Source organism: Thamnophis elegans, chromosome 6 (genome assembly GCF_009769535.1).
Source record: "Thamnophis elegans isolate rThaEle1 chromosome 6, rThaEle1.pri, whole genome shotgun sequence".
Taxonomy (NCBI): Eukaryota; Metazoa; Chordata; class Lepidosauria; order Squamata; family Colubridae; genus Thamnophis; species Thamnophis elegans.
In genome coordinates this window covers 15499771-15518805 of record NC_045546.1, presented here as the reverse complement: position 1 = coordinate 15518805, position 19035 = coordinate 15499771, and the positions used below count along the sequence as shown (strand labels likewise).

At 38.2% G+C, this 19035-nt stretch overlaps 1 protein-coding gene across 1 annotated transcript; it reads left to right on the top strand.

Annotated features, from left to right (window-relative positions):
- The first annotated feature begins 9783 nt into the window (after window positions 1–9783).
- LOC116509853 (stromelysin-1-like) lies at window positions 9784–18291 on the top strand. The gene is made up of 10 exons (XM_032219134.1): window positions 9784–9900; window positions 10680–10924; window positions 12064–12212; window positions 12293–12412; window positions 13123–13284; window positions 14200–14353; window positions 14813–14946; window positions 15818–15977; window positions 17215–17318; window positions 18188–18291. Exons 1-10 carry the CDS (start codon window positions 9796–9798, stop codon window positions 18289–18291), a joined length of 1437 nt encoding a protein of 478 aa, XP_032075025.1. The 5' UTR covers window positions 9784–9795.
- Window positions 18292–19035: the final 744 nt, after the last annotated feature.

The window sequence follows — 19035 nt, the reverse complement described above, 5'->3', positions numbered from 1 at the left end:
TCCCTGCAACAGGCTACAGTCCCATCATGCTTGAAAGCAGCCACAATTATCCCAGTTCCGAAGAAAGCAGCCATAAAAAGCTTGAATGATTATAGACCCATTGTACTGATGTCTATAGTGATGAAGTGCTTTGAAAGACTGGTCCTACAACACCTCAGGTCCTGTCTTCCACCAAATTTTGATCAACACCAGTTTGCTTATAGAAGCAACAGGTCGACAGGGGACGCCATCACCTCTGCTCTACATATTGCACTGAGCCACCTTGAGAAATCTGGGAATTATGTCAGAATGCTTTTTATAGACTATAGCTCGGCCTTTAACACTATCTTACCAGGAATTCTCATTGAAAAGTTGACTGACCTGAATTTCCCTCCCCTCACTTGTGAATGGATCAAAGACTTCCTGACGGATCTTCCACAAAGAGTAAGGGTTGGGTCCTTTACATCTTCCACACTGAAGCTCAGCACAGGCTCCTCTCAGGGCTGTGTGCTCAGCCCATACCTGTACTCACTGTATACATATGACTGAATATCCCTCTGATCCATCCAACATCATAATAAAGTTTGCAGACGACACAACAGTGCTGGGTCTCATAACTGGAGGGGATGAATCAGCATACAGGGAAGAAGTCCAGAAGGTATCCGCATGGTGCTCAAGAAACAACTTATAACTAAATACTAGTAAGACTATGGTACACTGGTTTAACTGCTGCAGACAGGAAGGCACTACAGAGAGTGATCAATTCGGCACAAGAAACCATGGGTTGCCCTCTGACACCACTGGATGACATTGCCAGATCTCGCTGCTTTAGCAGAGTAAGGAAGATACTCAGAGATGATTCACACCCTGGTCAGTGTCTCTTTGCACTTCTACCATCAGGCAGAAGACATCAAAGTATAGCCAGCCGAACAAACAGGTTTAATGATAGTTTCTATCCTTGGGCTGTGAGACTTTTAAATACAACCACAATCATTCTATGCACACGCTAGTTGTTTTTCTTTTTCTTTCTTTTTTCGTTTCTGTTATAATTTTGCAATGAGGTTAAAATCAATTTTGTTGTATTTAAGTACAATGACAATAAAGATTATACTTATACTTACTTTGCGGCAACCCCTGAGATATTGGAAGACTGCTATCATGTCTCCCCTAGTCCTTCTTTTCATTAAACTAGACATACCCAGTTCCTGCAACCATTCTTCACATGTTTTAGTCTCCAGCCCCCTAATCATCTTTGTTGCTCTTCTCTGCACTCTTTCTAGAGTCTCCACATCTTTTCTACATCTTGGCGACCAAAACTGAATGAAGTATTCCAAATGTGGCCTTACCAAGGTATTATAAAGTGGTATTAACACTTCACGTGATCTTGATTCTATCCCTCTGTTTATGTAGCCTAGAACTGTGTTGGCTTTTTTGGCAGCTGATGCACACTGCTGGCTCATATTTAAATGGTTGTCCACTAGGACTTCAAGATCCCTCTCACAGTTACTACTATTGGGCAAGGTATCACCTATACTGTACCTGTGCATTTCGTTTTTCTTGCCTAAATGTACAACCTTATTCTTTTCCCCATTAAATTTCATTTTATTAGATAGTGCCCAATGTTCAATGACCACATTGATGACCACATTGTTTCCAAGTTTCTTATGCAATCAAGTTTTTAGAATCTGTTCTAGATTTTTCTCAGATAAGTGATGTAAGACTGTCTGGCTATATTCCTCAGGTTCCCCTTCTTCTTTTTTTCTCATGTGAAGATAACATTTATTCTTCCTGTCATTGTGTCATCTGTCACATTGCCTATTCTCCAGAAGATATTATGTAACAATTCGGCAATGATACTTTAGGATGTAACCATTTGGCCCTGGACATTTCAATTAAATAACTGACCAAGTTTCTGTCCATCCTAAATTTCTGTCCTGCTCCTTCAGCTTTCTTTCCAGTATATGTTTCTTTCTTGCCACATCCTCTTGTTAGAAAAAAAACTGGATCAAATTAGGATTCCCATAGTTTTGTCCTTCCCTTGTAACATACCAGTATTTCTATCTACGTTGGCTACTTGATATATTCAATTATTTCCTTTCTTCTATTTTTGAAGTTACCTTAAAGGGTCCGAGGGACGCAGTGGTTCAGTGGCTAAGACACTGAGCTTGTCGATCAGAAAGGTCAGCAGTTCGGCAGTTTGAATCCCTAGCGCTGCATAATGGAGTGAGCTCCTGTTACTTATCTCAGCTTCTGCCAACCTAGCAGTTCAAAAGCATGTAAAAATTCAAGTAGAAAAATAGGAACCACCTTTGGTGGGAAGGTAACAGTGTTTCACGCGCCTTCGGCATTTAGTCATGCCGGCCATATGACCATGGAGATATCTTCAAACAGCACTAGCTCTTTGGCTTTGAAACAGTGATGAGCACTGCCCTCTAGAGTCAGGAACGGCTAGCACATATGTGCAAAGAGAACCTTTACCATGGTGCATTGGCCATGATGAGTTGGCTGCAACGAGTTGGCCCAATCCATATCTAAAAGGCCATTTGTGTTGTTAGCATGCTTCACCAAGCTCATTCCAAACCTTTCCTTTCCTGAAGCAGATATAGAGTTCTAGATTATCTCTACTGTATCTGTTCCTTTTTCTTTCCATCATGCAATCTGTTTTCAAAATGTAACCAGCTTTCTGCAATAATAATAGTTTTAGTCTTCTTCTCCCAACTATCTTAAGCCTCTTTTCCCATGAAATAAATCACATACACTGTTTCTATAAACGCGAAGGATTGTAGCTCAATGAATGCCAGTTGAAATCATAGTTAATTAACTTGGATTGAGTTTTAGGTACATAGAAATAATAAGCTACAATAAATTAGACTTGCAAGGTCAATAGTCCATCTTCTAAAAAAGAAAAAAAGGGATGACATTGAAAACCAGAGAGGACATATTATGCCGCCATATGTTTACAACTAGGGCCTTAAAATTCCCGCGAAATATAGAAGCATGCTCATTGACGTTGCTATAATAATCATAGCCAGTAAAGATTACACTCTTTGGTGATATGAAGCAATCTATTTCTGAGATTATGGAGGAAAGTATTAAGTCCCTTCAAAACCTTTCCTCAAGACAAATTGTTTAGCAAATTCTTGAACTATGACCACAGATTTCCTCTTTGACTGATGAGCACACAAAGAAAAGACAGAGAAAATAACATTACACAATTGGTTTCTGTGACTTTGAGGAAACAGTTTTGCCATCAAATTTTAAATACTCCTGAAATCATCCCAATATACATGTAAAATTCTAGAGACCACAATTTCCATTTTCACTCAAGTCTGCTGATAATTTGTGTGAATACTGTGGAATATGAGGATACATTTTCCATATATAGTAAACAGAAAGCACAGTTTGACCTTAATGATGTCCTGTCTCATAATAAAATGAGAAGCATTTAATTCTTTTACTACAAATGTACAAAATATAAATATACCATCACCCCAATTTTTCAAATATAAATATGTTTACATCTATGTATCTATTATGTGGTGTTATATAAATATACTTATCAGTAAATATGAATATTTCCCAAAGTTTGGAATGGTTGATTCAATTTTAGGATTTGATTGGGTTATGAATTTGAACAAACTTCACCTGTGGAAATTATAACATTTCTCCAGTTATACCATTATCATATATTTTTTTCAAATTTTCACAGCAATTTTCATTAGTTTTTCTTGAATATTTTTTTTAGCATTTAACTTACACTCTGACATATTATAATTGCTCCTACATAAATTTGAAATATCCCATATAGCATTCCCTCACTTCAGTTTTATCCCAAATAATTTTATTTCTTTTATTCCTGTGATGGAATGTAGTTCAAGTTCCCAGGTGTAAGGTAGTGATTCCAGAAACAATCAGTTCAGATAGTTTGTGTGAGAGAAAGAGGGTGAAGACAGTTCTATCCTAATAGTTTCCAGAGTATATGATTTATGGAGGTTGTTAATATGCTTTAGTTTGGCAAGATTCTGTCTCTGAGTGAGGAACAATAAAGAAATATGCTTAGAAGAATCACATGTTATTGACTTTTTGAGCCTGACAGATCCTAATTATATTCACTTTACTGGAGACTTCTTGTTTAGCCTTTTACCTCCTCCCCAAACAATTTCTCATAGGCATCAATATTGTTTTGTGTTTTTATTTTCTCTTTTCCTCTTAAGTGTTCTTCAAATCAAATCTATATCATGGTTATAAACAAGCACACAGAAGGTAGTGTACAGTCATTTAAAACGCATAAAGAATACATTAAGTGTACAAAATAAACAAACCTAAGAAAGAATAATAAAAATCTAGACGAGATCAGGATTAAAAACTAAAAGTATATATAAAAACAAAAAAATCTAAAAGAAGATATAGCAGCATTAGCTGGATATAAAAGATCATATAAGGTTAATATGTGAAAGGCTACATTTCTCAAGCTACAAAGCACTCTGGTATGACAAATTAGGTAGGAGATGACCAGGCTAAGCCTGAGGACAGGGTCAAATGCATCATTAGTCTGGAGTCCCTATGCCCCGGTAAGAGACCTAAATTCAGCCCCCTGCCCCGTGGTCCATTGACTCTTATCTGCAAACAAATTGCCTTGACTGTTAGCAGATCAGATTCTTGTCTATAGGGAACATGGAAGAAACTTGTAATACTTTTGAACCCTGTCCTTTCTCCTGGTTTCCTATGCCCGCTATCAGGTGGTCATTAAATCTAATTTATAATACTCGTCATTTTGAGCATACAAAACCTAATAATGTAACATAATAATAAACCTAATAATTCGAACTGTCCAATTACAGGCAGCCGACAGGCAGCAAAAGTAGCCTGCAGCACTGCGCCTCTTAATAATTCTTTCACCCTATTCCAACAAAATTCCACATTCACTTTCTGAGAACCATTTTGCATTCATTATTTAGGGAGATTAATCTGTCTTCTAACACTTTTTCACATACAGTACCATGTTTGCTAGCAAGTCATTTTATTTTGTTCTCTTCTTTTTGCTTTTTGCTTCAATTTTTGTTTCATGTCTGTTTTATTTTCTCAAGATTAATTCTTGGCACTATCCCTCATCATTACTGTATCTTTCCCTAATTTTTTCATTCCCCCCCCCCACCATAAACTGTCAAATCAAATGCTTTTAAATGTATATTTGTTTCTCTGCTACATGCATGGATAGAGACATAGACTTAAACCCTGCTTATCTTTTTTCTAAGCAGGCACTCACCATTCTCATGCATTTGCCTTCAAAAGGCCCAGTTGCTTTTTTTATTTTCTAGTGTCTTCATCCCACCAATCTGTTTACTTCATGAAACTTTCCCCCCTCGATCCTATTAATTTAAAACATGGTGCAATTTGTCCCAAAATTCATATCTGATTCTTCATGATCACTAATTCACTGCAGCATGATGCACAACATCAACCTATGAATTCCTATTTCATACAAATGTATAGCAATCGTTGACACTACTTCATACTTTCTGAGATGCCTTTTAGCTTTTTATTTATAATGAAACCTACAGGTTTACTTCCATGCAGGCATTCATCAAATCCATTCCATAAGATCAGGCTGTCTTCATTCAGATTTATTACATTCTTCCTTTTTTACTTTAGTGTCATAAACAACATATATTTTAATTTCAATTCTTAATTCATACTCTTAACATTTACTGATCTTCTAAATGCTCTGGCCAGCACACAGAAGTACATGAGAATATAAAGATAGCTTCATGGCATATGATGTTTCTATACTTTTATGGTTAATTTCTCATAAAAACCTGTGAGAATGATGGTATATATCAGGGGTCAGCAACCTGTGGCTCTGGAGCCGCATGTGGCTCTGGAGCTGCATGTGGCTCTGGAGCCGCATGTGGCTCTTTCGTCCCTCTGCTGTGGCTCCCTGTCGCCAGTCGGATGCACAATTGATAGGGCTTTCTGTTAGGACAGGTAAAGGAAAAAGGATGCCACACTAGGAGGAGACTCTATGGTAGGGAAAGTGGACTTCCAGTTGGCTCCAGAAGTGAACAGGGGGCTTCCAGTTAGGACCTTTGTGGCTCTTTGAATGTTTAAGGTTGCTGACCCTTAATATATGTATGCAAGCAAGGTTATTTAGCCCCCTACCCAGTACTTAAGTTAAATAACATTCTCCAGTATGTCCACTTCCGCAAAACTGATATACACATTTTTATTTTGAGAAAACCCAGACTTCAAGATTGCCTGGAAATTACACTTTTCACTTATCACAATCTTCTCCCTTGGGTACCCCTATTTGTTTGTGGCCATGGACTCTTCATAAGGATTTATGGCTTCATGTTTCAGGATTAAATCTCAGCATGAAGGCTTAGTTCCCGTTCTGAAAAGCAATGAAAATATTTCCCAATGTATGATCACTGAGACCCATCCAGATTTCTGTGGGACATGAAATTTTTATATATGTCAAACACATAATTATGTGCGTGCAATGACATCTTGCCTATAAAGTATGCCTTAGTAGAATTGGCTATATTTCAGCAGCATCTTTGCCAGCATTACAACCTAATGTCCTTTATGTATGCTGGAATCCCATCTTCAAGAAATCTTACCTCAGCAAAATATTTCAAATTCAACTTACGACCACAACTGACCCCAAAATTTCTGTTGCCAAGTGAAACATTTGTTATTTTACGACCTTTCATGCCACAGTCATTAAGTGAATCATTGCAGTTGTTGAGTTAGTAACATGGTTGTTAAGTGAATCTGGCTTCCAAATTGATTTTGCTCAGAAGGTCACAAAAGGTGATCACAGGACCCTGGGACACTGCAATCGTCATAAATATGAGTCAGTTGCCAAGCGTCCAAATCACATGCCCTTGGGGATGTTGCAACAGTTGTAAGTGTGAAAATGGGCATGTCACTTTTTGGGTGACATCGTAACTTTGAACTCTACAGTTGTACCATTGGAGTTAGGGATAGGCCTTCATGAGATCTGATCCTAAAACGAAATTAATCACACATTCTCTGTTCAAGATGCCAATTAACCATTTTCTTGGAGCATAATCTTATTTTCTGTCAGATAGCAAAACATTCCTTCCTTCTAGAAAGTTCTTATCTTATCTTCAGCTGACAATCAATAACTCAGTGGGAAGAAAAATGCAATTCCATAATGATAACAGAAGCAAATGACAAAAAAGCAGATCCCAAATTTGGTGTGTTAAACAGGTAAGGACCACAAATACAGAATGCTATTTCTTTCCTAACTTTATTACTCCAACACACCATTAAAGTAGTGTTAATGTTGTTAACACTCTTCTAAAATATATGTATATCATGACCATAATGAAGAGTAAAAATATATTTCACCATAATTTTTAGCATTATCTATTGCCAAAGTATAGTCAATTCAGGGAGAGTATTGAACTAATGGACTTAATTGTATTCTTCAGATAGTCTACCAAACCAGAGATAGCAATAGCAGTTAGACTTATATACCGCTTCATAGGGCTTTCAGCCCTCTCTAAGTGGTTTACAGAGTCAGCATATTGCCCCCAACAATCCGGGTCCTCATTTTACCCACCTCGGAAGGATGGAAGGCTGAGTCAACCCTGAGCTGGTGAGATTTGAACCGCCGAACTGCAGATAACAGTCAGTTGAAGTGGCTGCAGTACAGCACTCTAACCACTGCGCCACCTCGGCTCTTGAGATGGTATTCAGCAAGTTCAGACCAGTTCGGGAGAACCGGTAGCGGAAATTTTGAGTAGTTTGGAGAACCGGTATATACCACCTCTGACTGGCCCCTCCCCCATCTATTATCTGCCTCCCGAGTCCCAGCTGATTGGGAGGAAATGGGGATTTTGAAGTATCCTTCTCCTGGAGTTGGGAGGGAATGGAGATTTTACAGTATCCTTTCCTGCCACACCCACCAAGCCACGCCCACCAAGCCGGGCCCACAGAACCTGGTAGTATTTTTTTTTAATCCCATCACTGTACCAAACCCAGCATAATCATCAAAAAATAAATTGCAACAGCAGGAAGGCCACAATTCAAAGGAGGAGAGATTCAAGAATCAAGCAGAAATATTCGGCCAAAAAATCCACAAGTCAGATGTCATTTATTTACTTTTTTTTCTCCCCAAATGAGTCTTCCATTTTACGGCGGAAATCCTTGTTACATGAGAACCTTATTTCCAGCTTGTGGAATTTCCAACGTTCCTTCCTTTCATTAATTGCCATTGCATGCGTCATTCATTCACTATAAACACTAGACTCAATTTTATTGCGTTGTTTTGATTGAGTAGTAGCAAAGCATTGCCATCTACTTAATTCTACTTTTCTTGCCAAATTCAGACGTGGGGCTAAGATACTTCCTTCAAATGAGAAGGAGTAGCAGAAAGTTTCTAGTATGCTTCTAAACAAATCTGAATACATTTTCAGAGTTGCTATACCTTAAGATGCAGCAGCAAAAGTCTTACAATTGGTCCCGCATTGTTCGCTATGGATTAATATCACTAGTTTATCAATATGACAAGAAACAAAGTCTTTCCTTCTGCCCTTGCATTGTGTAATGAAGTTTAAATGGTTTGTCTAGTCCACTTTCAAAATGCAAGTATGCCCTAAAGAGAATGATAGGTTTTTAACCTATAAGGATTTCAGCACAAACACATCAGAAAGGGAATTTTGTGAATCAGTTCATGAACAGACAAGCCTGTGTTTACACACTTTTATGCATAAAATATGGTATAAAGCCACAGTTATGCTCAAAATAAACAATGAGACTTACGTGTAAACATTTCTGTATGTTTTTTTCATTCATTTGTATCTGACTGTATGCGTAGAAGTGGCTGAAAGGTTGTGATAACTTGCCTGAGGGGGCATCACTGAATCACTTTTTAGATGTGTTGGTTTGTTGCTGAACAAATTGGATTAAAATTTTATTTTGTATATATACACAGAGACACTCACACAATAGTTTCCATTCTTATTTTTAGATGCTGCATTATTCCTTTTTAAAAAAATAAAATAAAATGTTTCTTGTCATCTGGCCACTACCCGGGGGAGGGCCTTCTCTGTGGCGGCTCCGGCCCTTTGGAACGAACTCCCCGTAGAGATTCGGACCCTCACCTCTCTCCAGGCCTTCCGAAAAGCCATTAAAACCTGGCTGTGTCGGCAGGCCTGGGGTTGATGAGTTCCCTTCCCCTCTCGAATCGTGTGGCTGTTGGTTGTTTTTAAATGCCCTGTACTTTTGTAGTTTTTGTGTTTTTCCCTTCCCCTCCTTGGGTTTGAGTCCCACCGGGAATAGGGCGGCATATAAATAAAATGAAACTCAAACTCAAAATCTTTCAGATATTGCCACAAACAATTCTATAAATCAATTTAGACAAAATAAACAAAAATCATCAGCAAAAGTTTTATCAAAAGGTAAAAGTCCATCATAGAAAAAAAAAAAAAAAGCAAATCGCTTAAAGTTATTTAATTAGAAGAAATGGCTCTTACTCATCTTTTTAATGAAAGGCACAGCCTCAGCCCCGGGTGAAAAAAATCCCGCTTGATGATTCCCAGCTACTTTGTTTGCAATTGCACAATAAGTTTGTGCAGTCAATATAATGTGTCATTCCAAAGCATCATTTTATGTCTTTGACAAATCAACAAACTTCTAGCGCTCTGAGTCATATCACTGTTGATTTTATGGAGCAGGCTTGAAGTATATATAGAGGAAGACTTAGTACATTACTTACACAGATCCACTTCCAGCAGCTGAAAACTTTTGTGACTTCACATTTGGAACACAGAGGTGAAGCTGAAAATGAATTTGCTGCTGACAATCGCACTATTTGGAACGCTTTCTTGGGCTTTGCCCATAGGTCAAGAGACTGAGAGAATTTCAAAAAGGGACAGGGAACTTGCTGAGGTAATGGTTGATAGTAATTCATAAATAAGGATGGAGAACCTCTGGTCCTCCAGCTGTTGCTCAGTTATACCTCTTAGTAATTCAAACCTCTCTGACTAAGGGTAATTCAGCAACAACTGGAAGATCTCCTATTCTATACCTGTGTATGATTATAAGCTTAGAGCATCTGTATTATGACTAACTTCTCTGCAGCTTGTTGTCTATGTTGGATAGACTTGATATTTCTTACTTAGTGGTTATGCTATCTAGGCATTATGAATAGTCTTCCTAGGCATCTGAAGATAACAGATTGGGGAATTTTGCAATTTATAATTATTGTTTATTGGGACGCAGTGGCTCAGTGGCTAAGACGCTGAGCTTGTCGATCAGAAGGTCGGCAGTTCGGCGGTCCGAATCTCTAGCGCTGCGGAGTGAACTCCCATTACTTGTCTCGGCTTCTGCCAACCTAGCAGTTCGAAAGCATGTAAAAAAAGCAAAGGAAAAAATAGGGACCATCTTTGGTGGGAAGGTAAAAGCGTTCCGTGCACTTTTGGCGTTTAGTCATGCTGGCCACATGACCATGGAGACGTCTTCGGACAGCGCTGGCTCTTCGGCTTTGAAACGGAGATGAGCACCGCCCCTAGTGTCAGGAACGACTAGCACATATGTGCGAGGGGAACCTTTACCTTTACTTTACTTATTGTTATTGCTTACAACAAAGGCTAAGATGGGGAGATTCATTCTGAAATAGGAAAACTGCATATAAGGGGGGAAATCTAATCAATTTAATTCTATTTCAGAAATACATACAACATTATTATCCTGAATCAGATTCAACACCTGTGATCAAAAGCAAAGCCAAGAATGGCATTGCTCCAGAAAAAATACGGCAGATGCAGAATTTCTTGGGGTTGAAAGTGACTGGCAAATTGGATGCAAGCACTTTGGATGCTATTAAAAAACCCAGGTGTGGCATTGCTGACATAGGAGAATACAACATGTTTCCTGGTTCACCTAAATGGGCAAAGAAAGCACTGACATACAGGTAAGAAGTGAAAGTCTTTTCTTGAATTTAAAATGCCACTTGAGGATTATTAAGACCACAGAGAGTTTTATAGTAGCTTAGACACTGACAAATGCATTAACACAGAAGCTTTTGTATATTACACCTCCTTATTTTTTTTTAGCAAGAATAGAATTTCATTGAAGGATACAGATAGGGTGTAAAGTATTATTAGTGAATAAATCCAATACTTGACAGCAAATGAAGATGACATAAAATCCCACCATTGTTTATCTTTTTTTACTTTACTGCCAAGTTCAGATGAAATTATTGAGGAAACAAAAAATAAATAAAAGTAGAAGAGAAATAAAATAAAATACCTTGGAAGATCTGTGGATGGCAGGTTACAACCCCAAGCAACATTCCACTTCATCCTACTGCTTGAAGTCTTACTTACAAGCCTCAACATACCACAATCATATGGTCCTTCAGGATTTATTGGTCATATTAATAATGATTTCTCCTGCAGAATGGCTAGTTTACCATATTTGAATCTTTCTCTGTAAATCCAAACTAGAGATTGTTGTTGTTAGATGTGAAGTCATGTCTGACCCATCATGACCCCATGGACAATGTTCCTCCAGGTCTTTCTGTCCTCTACCATCCCCTGGAGTCCATTTAAGCTCATGCCTACTGCTTCAGTGACTCCATCCAGCCACCTCATTCTCTGTCGTCCCCTTCTTCTTTTGCCCTCAATCTTTCCCAGCATTAGGCTCTTCTCCAGTGAGTCCTTCCTTCTCATTAAGTGGCCAAAAGATTTGAGTTTCATCTTCAGGATCTGGCCTTCTAAAGATCAGTCAGGGTTGATCTCATCTAGGACTGACTGGTTTGATTGCCTTGCAGTCCAAGGGACTCGCAGGAGTCTTCTCCAGCACCATAGTTCAAAGGCCTCAATTCTTTGGTGCTCAGGCTTTCTCATGGTCCAACTTTCACAGCCATACATTACAAAATCCAAACTAGAGATACTTGAATATGTTTGATAGCACATTGTCTATTTGTACTATGTCCCACTGGATCCATTTAGAAGCAACACTTCTGAACCAGTCTAAAACATGTTAAAAAGTTGTCTCCTTGTGCTTGGTATGGAACCTTCTTTACGTTCATTTATTACCTTTTCACAGGATTCTAAACTATACCCCTGACATGGAACCCCGCTATGTAGACTATGCAATTGAGAAGGCTTGGAAAGTGTGGAGTGATGTGACTTCCCTGACCTTCACCAGAGTTTATAGGAAACCTGCCGACATTGAAATCTCTTTTGTTAATAGAGGTAAGTAAATGACCCTACAGTAGGTAAAGTAGCCTGGAAGGTCACACTCAGGGGATTAAAGTATGTCTTTATTTTCTCAGTACACGGAGATGCTTTTCCTTTTGATGGGGAAGGTGGAAATTTGGCCCATGCCTTTTCACCTGCTTTCGGTGGGGACACCCATTTCGATGAAGATGAATTTTGGGCCAAGGATTTGAAAGGTATCTTTCCTTTTAAACTTTTAAATGTTTGCATGTGTTTGAAAAAATTGAAACACAGAGTGGCTTTTGGTGAGATGGATGGCTATATAGATTTGATAGACATATAGTTGGATGGTTGGATGGATGGATGGATGGATGGATGGATGGATGGGCAGGTGGGCGGATGGATGGACGGACGGACAGACAGACAGACAGATAAAGATGAACAGAGCTCACTACTATTATATTGTAGCATGGCAATTCCCTCCCCATTTTTATAACTCACTGAAGAAAAACAAAACTTAAAGTCAAGGTGATGTCCTTTTTTAAGGTCCTAGAAGCCTAGAGTTGGAAGTTCTATGCGGACCATGAAGTCCCTCTGGCTACTTTGTTCAGGAAGCCAATTTAAAACAGTTACACTTGAGTATTCCCCATGAGTACTCATTATCTATATCTATATCTTCTTTATCTATCTATCTATCTATCTATCTATCTATCTATCTATCTATCTATCTATCTATCTATCTATCTATCATCTATCTATCTATCTATCTATCTATCTATCTATCTATCTATCATCTATATCTATCTATCTATCTATCTATCTATCTATCTATCTATCTATCTATCTATCTATCTATCTATCTATCTTTCATATTTCCTGAATGAATGAATGTTTGTTTGTTATAGTAAGTATCAATTTCATTAGAGATCCTCCTTTTCCATTCTAGGAACCAACCTTTTTCTGGTAGCTGCCCATGAGTTTGGCCATTCATTGGGGCTTCAACATTCCAGTGATTTAGGGGCTCTGATGTTTCCAATCTATCAACCAATGGATCCCAAAGCCTTAAGACTTCACCGTGATGATATTGCAGGCATCCAGAGCCTTTATGGTGAGTAGAGATACCCAGCTGAAGAAATGGATTAATAGTCCAGAGTGGTTTGAAAGACTATGAAAAAGACATGCACAATTTTTGAAATGCAATGTTATTGTTCATGCTACATTCTTAGGGACCATCCTGATCAGATATGGAATACTATTTGACATGACCACGAAGAGAGCAACCGGCTTCTAAAAAATATGAAAGCTTTCCTTTTTTTCTTAAGAACTAAATCAGAAATCACATTGTCCAGATTCATTTTCCAATTTAGGATAAACATGTGAGAATGTTGTATCATTAAAATCTAAACATTATCATTTCATACCACCTGCATATAGGCCAAATATGTATTAACCCAGGAGTGGGCTTCAAAAATTTTAACAAGGGGTTCTCTTCCCGGTTGCTGGGTGGGCGTGGCCATGGTGTGTGTGGCCTAGTCCACCACCTGCACCACAGCAAGGGGGGGTATTTTTGCTCTCCCTGTGCTCCGGAGGCTTTCCTCAAGCCTCTGGGAGGGTGAAAATGCCCTCCCCAGGCTCCAGAGGCCTTCTGGGGGCCATGTGGGCCTGTTTTTGGTCTTCCCAAACTTCCGGTAGGCCCATTTTTCTCCCTCCCTGAACCTCTGCGTGTGTCCTGCATCCAAAACGAGCCATGTGGGTACTCCTGGGAGGCATGGGGTGGGCCAGCCAGGAGTGGGATTTGGGGGTTCTCCAAACTGCACAGATTCTTAGCTAGAGGTTCTCTCACACCCCCTGCGAACCCCCCAGCAGCCCATTCCTGTATTAATCATATGAAAGTGGTTGAAAAGATATATAATATGATGTCTACACCCCACCCACCCCCTTCATGTCAACCGGAAGAAATTTTCTTGAAAAAGTTTGTAAATCCCACTTGTTTTTAATTTCTTCTCATGCTCTTTTTTTCAAGGAGCCCCTGGAGATGATGATGATGAGAATGAGGATGTATTGGAAGACCCTACAACTGCCCCAACAGAAGTGCCATCAACAGAACCATGCCACCCTGACCAAGCTTTTGATGCTGTGACTTCTCTTAGAGGAGAAACCATATTCTTTAAAGACAGGTAAATGTAGTACAATATTCTGAAGCCATCCTTCTATCCCAGATGCCAAGGATTAAATGAAGAATCTTATATGTATGTATGTATGTATGTATGTATGTATGTATGTATGTATATATACATATACATACATGCACATGCACATACACACACATATATACATACATACATACATACATACATACATACATACGGGTCTAATGACATCAGACCATGACATGTTAAATGACAATACATTCCTGACGTTATCATACAAATGCCATAATAATGTATTTGCTTCATGAAGTCTTACATGACACATAATTAATTACATCATGTATAATAGTCATTACATCATGTATAATAGTCATTACATCATGTATATGGTTATTCCATTCCCCACTCATCCAAGTAGCTTTCCCTGCAAATGTCAGTGCAGGTTCTGCCCCTGAATTATGTTCCTTCTCCTTTCTATCAATGTAGTTTCTTCTGGCGAAAAAATCCCCTCCGAAGTACAATTGAGAAAGATCCCATTTCTGCTTTCTGGCCAACTTTGAGCACTGGCATAGATGCTGCATATGAAAACAGAGACAAGGACATCGTCTTTCTTTTTAAGGGTAAATAATTCCTCTTTTCAATGTCAACATAATGAATATTCCAAAGTATGTGGAGGAAGGGAGGATAACTGATAAGATGGACTGTGCAAGTGGCTATAAGTAGAATCTAGCTGTTTTCCCTGAAAACATAGCTAGATAGGAAGCATAGTCCCATAAGAATCCAGCATACATTAAATCATATTATTGATCTCTGTAATCTAGCATTGGCAGCAGATCTCCAAAGGTTTTCCAACTCTACTGGGACTTCCTGAAGATTGAACTGAGACCTTGACTGGGAATTGGAACTCTCCCTAAAAGGAGTGTCCTCGCTTTAAAATGTTGCATAGAGGAGTACCGTACATTTCTTGATTACCTTTAGTAATAAGACACTAAGATACATGTCAAATAACAGTTCCAAGGGAAAATGTGAGATACTTCTATGGATCACTGCATAGTAGAAAATGAACTAAATATGGACCCAATATTGCCCCATGTATTATTTTTGGTGTCCAGTATATTCCCAAATCTCTATTCTACCTTTCTTCAATCATGGAGCCTAAGGTAGCATCTGTTAGGCTCCCAGTCAATGATCAAGAGGAGACAATCTTAGTGTAGTAATGCAGTGACATCACTGAAGTGGGCTGGGATAGGATTTCTGTTTGATTTTTCTTATTGCTATCTCCAAAAGTAGGGGATTGATTTGATCAGTAAACTTAATGCTATTTCAAGCATTCTTATCTCTACTAGTTGAAGGAATGTCCACCCTTGCAAACTCTCGTGGATGTCAATATAACTCACTCTCTGAATCTGGAATCTGAAACACCCCATCTCCCTAACCAAGTTTTTATTCCTTCTGACAGACGTGTACATTTTGTTATCTTTTGTTTAACAGGACAAAAGTATTGGTCTTCCAGGGGAAATATTATAGAGCATGGTTTCCCAAGGAACATTCAGAATCTGGGCTTCCCACACAACATTAAAAAAGTTGATGCAGCAGCTTATGACAGTAGTTCAAAGAAAGTATACTTCTTTTCTGGTGACCGTTATTGGAGGTAAAGGAAAAATGTTACATTTATGATCTTGCCTTACTCTAAAATGCTCAAACTGCACCATATGTGTCTTGCTTTGTTTTATTGGGTTGGATATAATTTTAATTATCCTCCACCAGTGGGATTTTACCCTCACAGAATCTCCTCTAGCGAAGTGGAACATGCTATGATACACCTCCTTAGACAAAACATATTACTTTCAGCTTACCTTTTTGTTTTGTGCCTTAGGCTGTGCTCTTATAATATATCAGTTCAAATAAATCTTTATTACAGCCAAAGCCCAGCATAAGGAGTGTGGGATACAAAAAAATGAAAACATAAAGAATACCCCCAAAAAATTACATAAAAAGCTTTAAAATCTAAAACGGGGGTAAGAACAATAGATGGATATTAAAAACACAACAAACTAAATCTAATATAAACAATACAATAAACCTTATACCAAACACTCTATAATAACTTAGATGTTCATTGTGGCACAGGTCAATTTCTGATGTATTTTACATATCAGTCCGAAAGAATGCAAGTGTGAGTAGATTAATAGGTACCATTAATAGGAAAATATCTCTGGACAATGCTGGCTCCCCCAACCAAGAAATGTCTTTGGACAATACTGGTTCCTTCAGCCAAGAAATGGAGATGAGCACCATGTCCTAGAATTGGATACAAGAGGACAAGGAAATTTTTACCATTACTATAGACTAAGGAAAGGGACAGAGGAAATTCATTTCCCTGGACATGTTGACTTTCAAATGTAAGAGCTCTTGATTAGGCTAAAAACCAGTCTGGTCCATATTGATCATCTGGTTCATATGACAATGATCTAAATGCATTAAAGAAGCCACATGGCAATGAACATTTATGTATATCATTATTTTTACAGTCATTAGATATGTATTTTACCTATCCACAAGAAGCTCAAGATAACATAAATAACACCCTGCTTCATTTTTCTCCAGCAGCAACTGTGAGATAGGTATGAATAATAATAGTAACAGAATAATTCAAAATCGTTTCATGAATTTCCCTAGCTAAAAAGTAGACTTGACCACTAAACCAAATGTTATGCAACCTTTGATTCTAGAAGTAATACATAACTAACAAGTATGCTAGCTTGTGATACAAATGGAGAAAGTTATACGGATTCTTGAAGCAATTTAGATTTCTAAATTCTTCTTCTTCTTCTTCTTCTTCTTCTTCTTCTTCTTCTTCTTCTTCTTTTTTTTTTTCTTCTTCTTAGGTATGATGATGAAAAGAACTCCATGGAGCAAGGGTATCCAAGAAAAATAGCAGCTGACTTCCATAACTTTCGCTCCAAGGTGGATGCTGCTTTTATAGATAATGGTAAGATCATTTCTGTTAACTTAATCAAAATCCATTGTCCATTCAGAATTCTGAATGGACCAATCAAAATCCACGTGGAGATGGAGATTTTACAGTATCCTTCCCTGCCACACCCACCAAGCCACGCCCACCAAGCCACACCCATAGAACCAGTAGTAAAAAAAATTGAATCCCACCACTGGATTAGCCTTAGGTTTACTTAGGTTAATGAGGGAAAATCAGTCAACTTTAATTCTCATAACTGGTCTCAGTGTTTCTTCATCTCAAGGAAAAGCCTCTTCAGTAGATTTCTGGATAAAAACTCTGCAAAATCTAAATCTCTTCATTTTCAAAACATACAAAACATTTGTACTGAAAACCCAACAACTGATTTCTTAAAAACCACAGCATTGCTGAATGCCTCCTATGGGTTTATCATATTTAAATATTCTTAGACAACTGATATAATTAACACTGCCAGTTAGTCACCATAACTGTAAGCAGTCCCAAGAACAAAAGTTACCACAGATATGTAAGTTTAATGTGACAGAAAGGGAACATTATTAAATATAACCACATCAACTATTTTTAACTTTAATCAGAGTTGACTTCTAAGTGAAAGAAAACCAAACTGAATGTTTATCTTGGCCACATAAATTTATGTGTCTAGGCCCAACCTACCTCATTCTGAAAAAGGGAAACTATACGCTAGAAAACTTTATCACTGTGAAATGGCCAGTTCCTCATTCCAATTATTTATATTACATATATTTTAGGGATACTAGTAAGATTCCATCAAAACTGAAAGGGAAAGAAGACAGATGAAAACTTCATACTAGCTGGGAATCAACTGCCCTTGTTTAATTAAGCTATCTTGTTTATTCTTTTAGGACACTTCTATTTATTCAATGGTCCAAAGCAGCATGATTTTGACTTTGCAACCAAGAGATTTCTGGGCATAAAGAAGAGTAATAGCTGGCTGGATTGCCAGTGATATGGCAGGAAGAAGAGAAAGGAGCCAAGACCTGTGGTATCCGTTCATCCTAACTCTCAAGAGCTAGCTGATGTTGTCAGTTAATTGATTATTTGGTGTATTCCCTATTTTTGAGCCATGAAAACACCATAATGATGTTTTCAGAAGGGAGAATTTCAAGATTGAATTTAATTTAATGTAACTTATTATAACGTATTATTTGTTAAAGTTTATGTTATTAAAATGTGTTTCTCAATAAAATCATCGTGGTTGATTTCTTTCTCGGAAAGCCAAGGTGTTGACCATTGTCCTACCACATGGTGCCTTGGGAAGAAATTCTTCTCATTTGAGCTCTGTCTACCTGCTCGCTAAGAATAATGCTTCTTTCAAGCAGAGAAGAGGGTTCTGATTTTGATAATATACCCCTCCCCGCCAAAAAAAACTGGTTGGGCATTTTGGGTGCCCCCAAGTTCTATGTGATTTTTCACAATAAAAATCATGACTGGATAGTTGATAAGCCAGTCAACGGAAAGATCATTTCTAGCAGGCATTTTTGATATCTCAATCTTTTTTTTTCTATTTTTTCTTTTTTTCGGGAGGGGTACTTTCCCACCGCGCTTAAGACAGCGGTGGTAAGACCCCTCCTGAAGAAGCCGTCTCTGGATCCAGCTGTTCTTAATAACTATCGTCCAGTCTCCAACCTCCCATTTGTAGGGAAGGTTGTTGAGAAGGTGGTGGCTCTCCAGCTTCAGCGTACCTTGGAGG